This window comes from Ammospiza caudacuta, chromosome 4 (genome assembly GCF_027887145.1).
Source record: "Ammospiza caudacuta isolate bAmmCau1 chromosome 4, bAmmCau1.pri, whole genome shotgun sequence".
Taxonomy (NCBI): Eukaryota; Metazoa; Chordata; class Aves; order Passeriformes; family Passerellidae; genus Ammospiza; species Ammospiza caudacuta.
In genome coordinates, this window is record NC_080596.1 from 26,857,530 (window position 1) to 26,872,357 (window position 14,828).

Consider the following 14,828-nt stretch of genomic DNA (forward strand, 5'->3'; position numbering starts at 1 on the left):
TCTGACTACCACACGAAACCCTCAGGGTCTCACCACCAATCACTAGTTTCACTTCACGTTAAATAAAGAGGCATTTCAGATATCTTTACCAAGAGATTCAAAACAGGCCAAAATAATAAATTCACCTTTCCCTCCCTGAGTTCTCAGGTAATCTCACCACTGTGAAACTGAGAGCAGAGACTGTCTTGAAGTAGAGATCATTAGAACTAAAAGCACATTCAATTTACCTGCAAGGCAATATCCTGACAACATCATTGGGCTTGTAGCCTTCGATACAAACAGCACAGTTATCAAAGTCTGGCTCAGTTTCCTATGGAAAAGAGAATATTCATCATATTTATTTCTTAGTTTGTTAGCTAATCTCTTCATACACGAGACTATGTGACAAAGTAAAACAGTCACTGAAGCACATTGCAAATCCAGTAATGCATTTCAAAAGCAGCAAGTCAGATTTTCTGACACGTTTCCAGCTGGAAACTTGCACTGGGAAGCATGCAGATTTAGTTGGTATGTTTTAACTTTCAGAATTTTTTGCATCTTTAACCGAATCACCCCCTCTCCACACTCAGCTTCACCCATAACTTGCTTACCAGCGCTGAAGGACACAGCAGCTAAACAAGCAATTGGCATTTCTGTTCTGCCTCGTTGTTCCAGAGGTCTGCAGGAATCCCCAGCACAGAGTTTAATTTAGTAACAAGCATTTTGAAAAATTACCTTGTCACCTTTCCTGATAGTCCTGACTTGCAGCTTGCTGATTGCTTTCTTCGCAGCATCTCCAAGGCGCCGCTGCAACACAAAAGTGGCTCTAAGCAAAGAGCATCTCATCATGCACAAATCAAACCTTTTCCTCCCTAGGCTTCTTAAAAATTTTAACTACATGGAACAACAGGAGAGTGTATAGATATAAACATAATAATTCATAAAAAGGGCAATAGGTGTTCAACAATAGGGTGAACAATAGGTGTTCGACGCTGCAGCAGTGCGTACCAATGCAGGTAACAAGTCCATTATTTGGTTATCCTACTTCTTCCCTCTCTTTTTTTAATGACACTTGTTAAATGTAAAAAAAAATACTGGTCAGTTAGCAGAGTGAAGGCTGAACTTTATTCTTACATGTTCCATAACTAGTTCATGATCTTCAGCAGGATACAACTTCTGAAAGTGAGCTGTTAAATTTTTTAACTACAAAAACTCTGAATAATCTCTCCTGTCTTTTTTCCCGCAATACAGAGTTGCCTATTTCATAAAAATGAGGTGGAAGCATCTGCAGTTTCTTACAGGTACAGCACTATATAGCCCAGCAGTAACATCCTGTCCATACATAACCATTTACTCATTCTTTGCCTTTCTATCATTTCCTCCAGTGGACCATAAAGTGATTACCACGTGATGTTTCTGACTGTTCCCCCACATTTCCTAAACACTGTTACTGTGCTGGCAGGGTCACAGCCACCAGGGTTAAAGCCTGACACAAAGCACCCTGTGCTCAGACACTGCAAAAGGACGTGTGTGCTCCTTGCAAGAGGCTGGGAGCATCGCAGGGTCACAGCCACCAGGGTTAAAGCATGTAATTACAGCCTGACACAAACCACCCTGTGCTCAGACTCTGCAAAAGGACATGTATGCTCCTTGCAAGAGGCTGAGAGCATCACAGGGTCACAGCCACATGGATTAAAGCCTGACACAAAGCACCCTGTGCTCAGACACAGCAAATGGACATGTGTGCTCCTTGCAAGAGGCTGGGAGCATCACAGGGCAGCTCACACAGTCACTGGCCAGCCATGGAGCTTGTCCTGTGTCAGTGCTAAAGGACCTGGCTGCTCACTTGTGCTAATCCAGCCACAAGGCAGTCTGGAGACAGCCTCACAGGCTGGAAAAGCCTTTGGGAGGTCATGCATTCCCACCCCCTGCTCAAGGCTGGATCAACTTCAAAGTCAGAGCTGCGTTAGTCAAGTTTTGACTATCTCCAAGAAAGGAGATTTCACAACCTCTGTGGATAATTTGTTCCAGTGCTTGACCAATCTCGGCCTCTTTTCTTGTCTAAACACACTAATGGAATTTCCCTTTCTGGTAATTTGTGACCATTAGCCTGTGCACTTCCAGGAAGAGGCTGATCCCGACTCCTCTCTGGCCACCCTTTCTGCAGCTGGAAGCACAGCTGCCACGTGCTTCTGCCCCCAGACCATCCTGCGACCCTGCTCTGGGCATTCCTCGTTTTTCCATGCCTCTCTCACATGGTTTCATGCAGCAATGCCCACTCCAATGTTTTCTTTAAAACAGTTCATGACACAGCACATTCCAATTTGCCACCAATAAATGACCTGAACCCTTCCCTTCGCCTCCTTTCCCCAAACACATTTCCAGCCATGTGATGCTAGAGAGGAGAGACACTTAGGGCCTTTGGTGATCCAGAAGACATTCAACTTTCTGAGCTGGGAAACTGCAGAGTTCAGAGGGGCCTGTCAGCAGCAAGGGTTTCCAGCTGGAGGGGCTGAGAGCACGCGGCCAAAAACAGAAGAAAGTTTGAGGTAATTCATAAGCTGAGACCTAATCACCACACAGATGTGACCACTAAACTGCCACTTTGGTCTTCACATTCAATTAAAATCACTAGATTAAATTTAGACAGTAAGTTTGTTGGATTGGAAAGGCTGACAAAACACACACAACATTGACAGCAGACTGCAATTTCAGATCTGGCTAAAGAGGTGAAGACAATCTTGGCTATAAAGGAGATTTACATATGAGCTTTCCAGCAACTTAATTATTGCACATGAAGGAGTATCTTGTAGTTAGACAACATCTCTTTCTGTGGTCCATCTTTCTCAGAGTCTCCCTTAAATAAAAGAATCAATGAGAGTTGGAAACATTTCTTGTCAGCTATTTGGTTCTTTAATGTGAATCAAAGACAGACTGATAACATGCAGCCAGACAAGAGCCATTATGTCATGCTTCAGAAAGTGCTTGTGATCCCTTTTTATCATTACTATTACTTTAATGAATGAAATGTCTCAGTTCTTTTTTGCACATTCTTGAAGGGGAAAGGACAAGATTAAAAACCCCTCTACATCTTTGATTTGATTGCTTTCATGTTTTCTTTCTCTTATCTATCGTAAATATAGATAAGTTCATAACTTACACATAAATAAGAATAATTTAGTTTCTGGAAGAACAGGAATTTCTTGGTCTAAAGTCGTAACTTCAAAGGATTCTCCCATTTGAATGCAAGGTATGCTATCAATAACCAATTATTTTTCCCAAAAGATAAGAGGCATTACAGCAGTTTAAGGGTTTAAAGTGAGGCTTAGAGATTTACAGTCATAAATCTCATAATCTCATTAGCAATGCTGCAACATTCAGTGCTGGACTGGAAGGAGTTAAGCATGTCAGATGCAGTGGTCTTGAGGAGATGGCAATGCTGAATTGTCTCTGGAACTTAACTTGTCATGTAATTCTAATTCTGCTTCCAATTAGCTCTACAATGTGATATTTCTTGATTTAAACAATTTCCGCAGCCTTTTACAAAATCTCTCAACTCTCTCATCTTCAGGAGCCCTCCAGGAGCAAGCTGCTGAGGAAACAGATTTTCTTACACAAATTTATTCTCTTCATGTCGAAAGGATTCATCAACAAGGCAACCACCAACCTCCTGGACATCTCGTTAGATGGGAAAAAAGGTTCAATCAATGTGAATATTACTACCTATCTTCTACTTCCATATGTAATGTACAGTTGTCTGTGCCAGAGGTACTCTCAAAAATTAAATGTATTAAAATAGAAAATTAAAATAAAAATAGATATCTCACCACGTTTGTAGCTGACACCCTGGCTGTAGGTGCACAAGCCCATGGTGGAAGACAATTCTGCGCTCTACTGCACTGATCCTCAGCCAAGTGGGGATGAATAGACCCTGGCATTCAGCAAGAATCTCTGAAATCCTGATTCTCCACTCATCAAAATCAGGCACCTAATTGGAGTAAGCTGTGTCTTCCTCCTGGCATGTGAACTTAGATTTTGCACACATGATGAGTAAGAGTGGTGGCTGAGGATGTAGATGGACTATGTCCAAGTTTCATCTCACTGTGGAGTCACAGCAAATGATTCCAGGAGATTTTTCAGTCTCTCTGGCTTCCTCTCTCAACAGCTGGACTCACTGCTTTCTTGATAGTAACCAAATCACTTTGTTTTGGATTTACTGCTTGCTCAGAAACTTACACCTAGTGAAAGAAAGGAAGTGAACTTGGAGAGTCACCAGATAAAGAGGGACTACACAAAAGTGTTTATGAGGCCTGACAAAAGGACAGCATGATTTTGATCAGAAATTTGTGATCCCATCCTTGAACTACAACAGAATGTGTCAAAGAAAAAGAAAACCCAGAACCTGATGGAAAACAAAGAGGAAACTCATGGGAAGGGCAAGAGCAAGCTGAGCTCTTCTGAACTATCTACATCATTATATTCTGTAGCCTGGACTAAAAGAAACAAGACTAAAAAGCCACAGCAACCCATTAACACAAATAACAGAGTTTTGTTTGCATATTGCTACTGTTTTCATATGAAAAGAGCTAACAAAGAGACTAGATGTCAGACAAAACTGTATGAAGAAAACTGCATGAAGACTTTTTAGGTTGCCCCTTATAATTGCCCAGTTTATCCCTTCAAAATAATAATATTAATAATTAATAATATGTAATTACTTAGGAGGCATCCTTTCTAATTCTTCTAAAGAACAGAAACCCCTCCATAGGACAACTGCTTGTGCACATGTAGGTCTCATTCAAACTTTGTAAAGAAAATACTGAAAAGGAAATATGTTTGAACATATAAAGACATCTGTTTCAAACTACAACATATTACCTGAATGAGCTTCCTATTTTGCTGAGTTTCATGTTTATGTATGTCTATTTACACTGCTAAGCTGCCTGTATAATTACTTGACTGAAAGCACACTTACTCACACACACAAATTAGGCACGCATGTGCTTCTGCAGACAAAGCATCTAAAAATTACCCCAGACGCTGCAGTCACAGCGAATCTGCTGCCAATGATGTTCCAATTCCAGCTGGGATAGTCTCGTTCTTGCTATCCAAAATTCCAGACTGTACATTTAAATGGAAAATACATTCTTTCTGTCTGTAAATACAGAGCAGCTGCTCTCCATCTCAGAGGATGCCTGAATTTCAGTGGGGGAAGGCGAGGGATTCCTACATGTCAAGTATTTGTTACAGAGTGTGTAGCAGGGCTTTCCTCTACCAAATGATAGTTCATACTCTGAGTTTTACCTTTTCTGCAGAATAAGCTAGGTAACCCTCCTGGCCCTGACAGTAATTTATTGAGGGTTCAGAAAGCTCTCCGAATTACAGTGCACTTTTTACAGTACAGTAAAATGGTTATCTCTTCAAATTTCATGCGTTGATAACATTTTCTACTGTACCATTAGCTTGAAATGTACAAGTCTCAGCTTCCCAGTTCTGCTGAGATAGCTGCATCTGGCCAAGAAAATATTACATTTATTATTATTGTTGCTATTATTATTCACTGCTGAACTACCATAAAGATGGGCAGTGCTTTACAAAACCACTGCCACTGACGTCTCTTCAGCTCTATAGGCTTTTTATCTCTTTCAAGGGCTTTGGACAAGATGCCAAAACCAATAACAGTGGTTTAATAACATTAGTGGCTATCACTACAGTCCTGTTCAGTGATCATTGTCAAATGAAGAGCAACACTTCTCTTTCTAGCCCAAGATCCTTCTAAGGAAGCATTAAAGTGAGAATAGGTTTTTTTTCCCCCTTTCTTCACTCATCAAGAACACTGCTTGACACACACATACCTCACAATGCACTTTGATCTCAAGGGTCTTTAGTTGTACACATTGCTATGACATTTGGCTATATGTACCACAACAATATTTTCACAAATAAACATCACCTTTCTGTCTATTTTTTTGTGTTTTGCATAAGGAAAAAAACCCATAATATACATACACTATTAATTTCTGTTTTTCCTTGAGTCCCATCTATACTGGCTTAAGTTTTGGATTTTCCCAGTCATTTTAATGCTCCTATTCTTTTCACCTTTATTGGGCTTTGCCTGTTTTTACTACACACAGACAATTTCTTTAACTTTTACTCCTACAACAAACCCCGTGGTGATGTTTTGGAAACACAAGCAGTCTCTCCAGCCCTGCTGACCTGATTTCTGTCTCTGGCGTTGGCGTAGCGGAACCTCTGGATGTAGTAGAAGACCAGCCATGCCAGGGAGATGATCATCAGCACGATGAAGGAGATGGAGACGAACACCACCGAGGTGCGGCTGACGTACTTCTGCAGGTTGCGCGTCCCGATGGTGATGTACATCATCACCGTGATGTTCCTCTCCAGCAGGCTCACTATCTCCTTGCCTTTGGGCTCGGGAATCATTATTGCTACCACGTCTTCTAGGCCTAGCAGACAGAGAGAGAGAAGGAACCTTAGGTAAATCAAATGATCACCAAAAGGCAATCTTAGAATCACAGATTATCCTGAGTTGGAAGGAACCAAAAGGCAATCATAGGATTACAGATTATCCTGAGTTGGAAGGGACTCACAAAGATCACTGAAGTCCAACTCCTGGCCCTGCACAGGACATCCCAAGAATTCCACCCTGTGCCTGAGAACTTTGTCCAAATGCTTCTTGAACTCTGTGAGGCTTGGTGCTGTGACCACTTCTCTCCGGAGGCTGTTCCAGGGCCCAGCTATCCTTTGGGTGAAAAATCTTTTCTCAGCATCCAACCTAAACCTCCCCGGACACAGCTTCATGCCATTTCTTCAGGTCCCATAACTGCTCACTTGAGAGAAGAGATCAGTGCCTGCCCTGCTGCTTCCCCTCCTGATGAAGTTATAACCGCACTGAGGTCTCCCCTCAGTCTCCTCCTCTCTGGGCTGAACAGACCAAGTGACCTCAGCCCCTCCTCACACAACTTCCCCTCCAGGCCCTTCACCATCCTCGTGGCCTCCTTTGGACCCTCTCTAATGGCTCCATGTCTATTTTACTGAGGCTTATCTGGATGACATTGCTGCAAACACTGCAAAAAGAGAGGTGCACTGCACCCAACACCCCATACACATTTATGACAGTCTGTTTTGCAGGGCCATGAGTCTGTCAGAGAAGCTCCTCCAAACTCTGCATTCGGATCAGAAACACTTTCAATCACAGATTCCCACATGGTTTCACAACCAGAACTCACCAAAGCATCACTGCTCTTGCACCAGGCTGGCACCCAGAGAACAGCTCCACATGCTCCCAGTGGCGCCCACAGCCCAAAGCCATGCAGCAATTTGTGACTCCTTGCTGGGAGCTGGGCTCTCCAACTGATAACATTTACAGTCAAGATCACTGATCAATTCCACAAAAACGCACGGTCAGCACTGGTGAGGCAGCAAAATCCCACTAATGGGATGAAGCAGGGACTTCCTACAGTGCTGCCAGGCATTCTGCCGTGACCCTGTGAACTGGGCCCTCCACTGATCCAGCTATCTTCAACTTTACACCCGTTTTCCTCTCTGTCCAGCACTTTTTGATGTTATCTGCATCAGACATTGCTGAAAGTATTTTCCTTTTAATTTTAAATCCCCTTTGTACATGAAATATATGTGGTCTGAAATTATCTGGGAATCACCAGGTTGTTAAATGCCTTTAATGCCTTTAATGGCTTCACAAATAAATCATCACTGCTTTACAGTTTATTATTAGGGATATTCTGTTCTTTCACTTCATGAAACAAGCACGTAGACAATTTTTACACCTAAACTATGTTTTGCAATAGCAATTGCTCTAAGCAGCTAAGGGCAGACGGTGTATTGTAATGTAAAAATGTGCTAGGAGCAGCAGCAAATGAAATGGTCACAAACTGGCATTTAGAGAGGTAAAACTGGGAGTGTCTGAACTCAAAGAGCTGTGCTGGGGTGGGGCCTCAGAATTTGACATGAAATCCCAGGAGACTGGCTGATGCTGTTAATCCCATGGCTATCTGTCCTTTTACTGTGGCAGGAGGAGAAAGCACTGCAGCCATGGGGCACTCATGGAGATGGAAGGGATCCCTCGGCCACAAATGGAGGTGTGGGAGGGTGACTTGTATTTTCAGCAGCATCCCTCTCCCTCCAAACTGCTACCCAATGTGAGCCTCACCAGTTCAGCACTGCATCCTGCTCCTCAAAGTCCAGCTCAGACGTTTCTCCACTAAGAAATCCTGGGAGGTATAGCCCAGGTTTTCAAATGGATTTGGATGCTGAAGGCCACAAAGTGTTTGGCAGGCCTTTGGATGGGGATGGTGCTCAGCAGAAAACCCTAATTGTGGTGGAAATTTTATAAAATTCTGCTGGGTGCCTGCATCAGCTGGAGGCACTGAAATAGCCGTGGCAGACAGAGAAATGTGCCATGAGGCTGGGAACTGAGCCCTGGTCTCTCAAGGCGCAGAGCACAAGTGCAAACACCACCCTCTTTCTCTCAAGAGGCTTTCCATCATAACACTTCCCTGATTATGAACAGGTCACTCAGTGGATAGAGAGGATCAAACGTTTGGCTGAGTCAGGAGTTTCAGATATTCATGACTGGAAACTTAACCTTCCTGCTGATACTATAAAGCATTGCTGTTTTTCAGCTATTCCCCTTGATTTTTTCCTAGCAAGAGTCTACCATCAGCAGTCAAGACAAATCTAGCCTTGCAACTCTTCTGACACTTATTTAGTACAAAAGGCTAATGCAAACATTACCCTAATGGCCTAGGGAAAATTTGCCAAGTCTCAAAGTGGCTGAGAAGGGCACTGGTGCCACGCCAGTAATTTTCCTGCAGTCAAAAAGAAAAATTGTCTGGAGCAGGGCTTAGCTGTCCAAATGACTTCCTTTGTTCTTTTCCCCACCTTAAAAAAAAAAAAAAAAATCATTCTACAGGAAAACTGAAACACCAATCTCATGCATAGCCAAAAAAAACCCCACAGTGAAAAATTCCACAGCCAATATTACTGAATTTAATCAACTGCTCTCAAAAACCACCACTCTGTCCAAGTGACTTATCCAGCACTGACCTTTAACATCATGGTCAGTGCAACCCAGGACACTGCATGGACATCTCCATGAAAATGGAGACAGAGACAAACCCAGCAGAAAACACAGGTACTATCCTAACAATTTAATCATCTTGAATCTTGCACGTCTTAAAAAACTTTAACAATGTAGTTTAATCATGTTCAATTATATTATAGTTTAATATAGCTTTAGTATATTTCTGGGCACAGGACACTAAGCAAATTGCCATGGATGTATAATAAATAAAACTTTTTTGAAATGCAATGTAGAAGACACTGTTATTCCAAGAGGAAAACAGATGCTTTTATTTATTCAAACCCTTAATATATTTAAAATTTCAGACTATCTGGTTATTTTCTTGGAAAATATTACCACTTGTAATGAAGCATTGTTGGAAAAAATAACCAGAGCAGTGACAAATAACAATCATATTTTTTTTTACGTTTTACTGATTTTATGATAATTTCTCCAAGACATTATAGAGAATGATATTTATCAATCATGCTATTAAGCTATGTTTTAAATCTCAAATATGTTCACATTAGGAAGAAAATAAAAGGAAAATAAAGTAACTTATAATTTATTTTTCTTTTATCCCTTTTTAAACAAAATATTTGTATTATCTCAGTTTCACATAAGCTGCAACATATGTAAAAAGTATGCAAATTAAAGAAAGGAAATAACATAATGAGACATCATTATGTGTTAGAGGTGCATTTTTATGCCCCAGTACACATTTCCTCAACAGATTTAAAAAAGAGACAGGATCTCGTAACATGTACTGATGCTTCCCTGGCAAGTTAAATGCTACCCCTGCCTTTCATTAAACACACCCACAGTGGGAACTGCATTTTGTGGCACTCTTGTTCCCTAACACATTTCTTTTTCTGGCCAACATTAATGCAGAATTTGACATGAATTTTTAAGCAGCTGTCAGGATGAATCAGAGATCCATAAATCAAAGGCATTTAGGCTGCAGTGAATGGATTTTATTCTTCTTTTTTGGGCTAGGAAACATTTAACATATCAGTGTTCTAACGAAACAAGTAAGGCAGAAATTACAGGCATTGGGGGTGATTTAAGTAATTTTACCTTGCTGAAGCATACCTGCCTAATCAAATATTTCTGGGTGGAGAAAATGCATGCTTTGGGAAAAGATCCATACGACCCTCTCCAAACCACCCTCTCCATGGAAATACATTTCAGCAGGTATGGCCTCATGCAAAACCTGCAAACTTCAAGGGCAACCATCTGTTCACTAGTGACAGAGGAAATGAAAGACTTCAGTGCAGGAACAGTGGCTTTTTAGCAGAAATGAACAAGTTTTACACCCAGGAGATGTACATAAATGCACACCTTAGCTGCAGGCTGTGCTCACAAACCTGTGACATTCCTTATTTTGCTCTGGGAGCTCTCAGAGGTGACACTGAACACAGTCCTCTCCTCTCATTAGCAGTCAGGCCCAGCTGCTCTTTTAATGCTTTGTTGGTTTTTGATGGAGACTCTAAATTGTGGTCTTTCTGACACATTTTACAAGAGGCAGTTTAATTCTTCATGCTTGGCAACAGCTAGAAGTCAGTCAGAGAAGTTAATTGAACTATTTGAATAGAATTTCAATTGGGGAAGCATATAGAGTCTTCTCTCCAAGATATCCTATCAAGATATAAATAAAGATTTGTCTTATATTGTAGATCAAAATCAAGAAGTAAAGATTTTGTAAGTGAAAATCCAAACACTATTTTGAATTCAGAAATTGCCCTGACATTGCCCAGTGCTCAATCTGACTCCAAGCCCAGGAATAGAAGCTTTAGAGGAAGGTGCAAGAGCCTGAGAAACTCTTCCTTACCCCTTGAAGAAATGATTTTGTTTTTAGGAATCCATTTCAGCAGTGTCAGGGAGTTCAGTGCTGCTGGTGGTGGTGTTTTCTGGGGGCTCAGCAGGGCTCCCTCTGCATAAGGACTCACTGAGCTCTCCTGCCACAGCTTGTGCTGCTGCCCACTTCCCTGGGAATGGATTTTATGCTATGGTCTGGATAAGGGGCAATATTTTAAAGCAAATTTGGAGCAAAGAACAGACATTTGTTAAAAAAATACTATTTTTTTCCTCTCCAGAACAGCAACTCAGCTGGACAATTACCACTGAAGAGAACGAAGAGGACTCCATGGTGATGGTGCTGTGGTGATTGTCTAAGCTACAGCCAAGAACAGCCTGTTTGGCCATCAGAAGATACTACCTTCTGCTGCAGATCTTGCTCTCTTTGAAGAGTATTGCTTTATATTTGTGTTTGGTATCTTTCCAATGGAGTTTCATGAGAAATGGTGTATAGGTTAATGAGAATGCCCATATGAATTGCCCTAATATCACAGAATCACAGAAAAGTTTAGCACCCAACCTCCCTGCCATGGCTAGGGATGCCATTCATTAGATCAGGTTGCTCAGGGCCCCATCCAAGCTGGCCTTGAACCTCAGCTGCAAAATGTGCCCTTGAACTACTATCTTCATAATTGCAACAAGGGTTCCAAGTCTTTGTGACCATCCACTGAGAGCTCAAGTTCAGTTCTGATATTCTGCATGGTGCAATTATAAATTGATCAGAATAACAGCTGATAGATACCCGTTTTTCTTAGAAAAAACCAACAACTTAGCCTTACATTATGTTTTTGTGAACATTTGAAAATCAAAGCAATATTTTAAAAAATCTGATTCTCTGAGCTTCACTCAATTTGGAGAAGAAGAAGCATAATATTGTTTAAACAATGTCTTAGACACTTATGTAGGCAAACAGGGAAACATTACATTGCTGGTAAGAAATCAAAGTGGGTTTTTGCCCACAGGACTGTTCCCTGCAGGAACCTTTCCCTACTGGGCATTCAAGGCATTGGCCTCAAATTGAAGTATTAATAAATGATACTATAGGAAAAACATTGGCAGGAGAAGAGCAATATACAGCAAGTGGCAGTAATACACAGTCAACACACCGTGTGTCACAGGTGAATGGCTACAGACTGTCATCTATAATCTCTTACATAAACTGTCTCAGTGCCAGAGGACTGCAAAGGACACCAATTTCTGATGAGGTTTCATAACAGATGTGGGCAGCTACAGACCTGCTTGGCCAAAGTTATTCAGTGAGATTCCTCACCCAAGACTCCTAAGCCAAAAGGGCAGTTCTGAATAAAAGAGGAAGGGGCTCACATGAGAACATGAGGGGCTAAAACACAGGATCCAGGTGTTTCATCTCCTCCCACCAACACTTCCAACTTGTTTTCCTTGTATGTTACAAAGCACGGAGAAATTTCCTTCAGCTTACCCTCTCACAAATTTCCCACTTCTCCTTGGCACTGCTAGCACTCACCTTGGTCCTTTACCCATCTTCCCAAACATTTAACTATAAATCAGGTTTCCTTTAAAAGGCAAATGCAGCAGCCATGGAGAGAGCAGTGACACCTTTTCCCTACAGCATTGCAAAACAAAATTCTTTTACACAAACTATTTTTTTTCCTTAGATAATCTTATTGCTATGAAACACTTGTCATTGCAGAAGCACAAGTATCTATTAAGATAATTAAGTAACACATAGGGGAAAAAAATGTACTGATGTAAATGATTGACTACAATATTTAAGTAGGAATATAAAAGTTTGTTATTCTGTCCTGAATTGGACAACAACAACCTCCAGCAGAGCTGCTCTTGGTTAACATCTTTTTGATGCTAAATCAAGGAGAGACAAGATGCTTCTGACTGTGATCTTTCCTGTGGAAAGCAGCTTCAGACACTTTATTGCTGTTTAGGGACAAAGAAATTTCTGCTCATGTTTTTGCAATCAGTGCTGATCCTGCCAAGGCTGTAAGAGCTCAGGATATATTGACTTTCTCTAAATGTTATGCAGCAACTGCAGCAAAGGAAAAAGAAGTAAACAGCTACAAAGCTCACAGAATCAAATCCAGCATGATAGCTGCATTTTTGCTGGGCCTCTTTCCTGCAGTATCAGTCTGCTGAACTAACCAGTGCTAATGAACCAGTGCAGTGATACATAATCATATTTAATTACAGAAAACAGCCTGTTCTTCAAGAGGCTTTCTTAGATCCCACCTAAGGCACAAATTGTCAGACTCTGTTACCTTAACCAGGTTGGTACTTCATTATAATTGCTAAGCCTTTGCACTGGAGACCTCCCCAGAATTTTTCCTCCTTTTCTAAACCATATATACACTGCTAATGGCATATACCACTGGTTTTCTGTATTGGAATCTGCACTGGGATACAAATGGGAGCTTTATGTATCAGGGGCCAGAAATGCTCCTTCATGCAGGCTTTACAGCTCAGCTGTGCTCCAACTCAGACCAAAATATGCTACAGGGATGGTTTGTATTAGTAAATTACTACTAATAATTTGTATTAGTAAATTATTAAATTAGATAATGTATAAGTAAAATGCAACCTTTTCAGAGTTCTGGCAAAACACACCCACTGTCTAAAGCAGAAGCTGCTTTGTTATTTCCAGTGGAATTGTGCCAAAAGAAAATATGCCTTAAACGGCATCTTATGTAGTCAGGGTAGAGTAAAATGCAAACACGAACCAGTTAACATGCCTGGTGCTCTTAGAAGGGTGTAAATATATATTCTCTACACAGAAAAAAAATGCTGCCATTATTATAGAGATTAATTATTCTTACTACATGCATTATCATGAAGCTTCTAATCTAAACTTAAGACACAGAATAGTGTGTTTTTTTCATGTACTGACCAATCCTGCCCACTTACCCATAACATTAAGAAAATATTAGTGGCATATGCTACATAAACAACATTTTCCCCTGGAGAGCAGAGAACCAGGAAATTTTCAAGCCATTAAAACAGGAAAAAAAGAGAAGAAGGCATGTATGCAAAAAATAGAATTTTGTTGAAGAAATCTTGTTTGCTTAGGAACCCTGTTAGGGAAACATTCCATTTTGAGGATGGGGCAGAGCTGCTCAATCTTTGGCCTTAATTTTCAGGCATTATGGTCAAAAAGCTCATTAAAACCAGGAACCTATTCCATACACTGAAATAAAAAAGTAAAATCAGTATGAATCAGACAAAAATCAGGGAGACTGAAAACTGGAAAGTCTGGCAGAACAGTCAATCAAAATAAAATCTGCCATATCAGAGGCAGAGTTCAGAGGTAACCTAGTGGCATAGAAAAGTACAATCCTGGGATTTATAAACAGAAAACAATGAGCAGAAGCAAAGGGGAACTGAGAGAAACAGAATAATGGAAATGCTTGTGGCTGTGGAGAGGGATTTTTGGAGAGACCTTAGTTTGAAAACCATAACAGACCTGAAGAATTTGAGGAGCTTCACTGAAAACAGAACCAGGAGATGATAATTGGTAATATGTGTACACACATCATGTGTATACAGATATATATCTACATATATGTGTGTGCACATTGATCTGCATGTTACCAAACACATATGGTCCAACTTGAGCTCAAGAGCAGAAAGCCTAATTCAAAACAAGAAGCAGAACAAATACTGAAAAAAATAAAAAAAAAAAAAAGAAAAGAAAAAGAAAAACTCCCCAAATGAAACACAAGTATTTTTTCAGGCTTCAATGAGATGACTGAACCGTGTGAGCCCAGAAATAGCTGGCAGTGCTCACCAAACCAAAGCTCTGCGAGATACACCCACCCTAAGCTAAAACTACACATCCAGCCTGAAAAGGTTTGGAATATGCAGGCCCTCTTACAGACGGAAAAAAAATAAAAAAGAAATAAAA

The 14,828-nt window shown here is 40.8% G+C and overlaps 1 protein-coding gene across 1 annotated transcript in view; it reads right to left on the reverse strand.

Annotated features, from left to right (window-relative positions):
• Positions 1–14,828, reverse strand: part of RNF150 (ring finger protein 150) — a 71,263-nt gene that overhangs the window by 22,950 nt on the left and 33,485 nt on the right. Inside the window, exons 2-4 of the mRNA XM_058803621.1 lie at positions 6,196–6,446; positions 715–786; positions 228–310 (exon numbers count right to left, since the gene is read on the reverse strand). Coding sequence (XP_058659604.1) covers positions 228–310; positions 715–786; positions 6,196–6,446 — 406 coding nt within the window. The remainder of the gene's footprint in view (positions 1–227; positions 311–714; positions 787–6,195; positions 6,447–14,828) is intronic.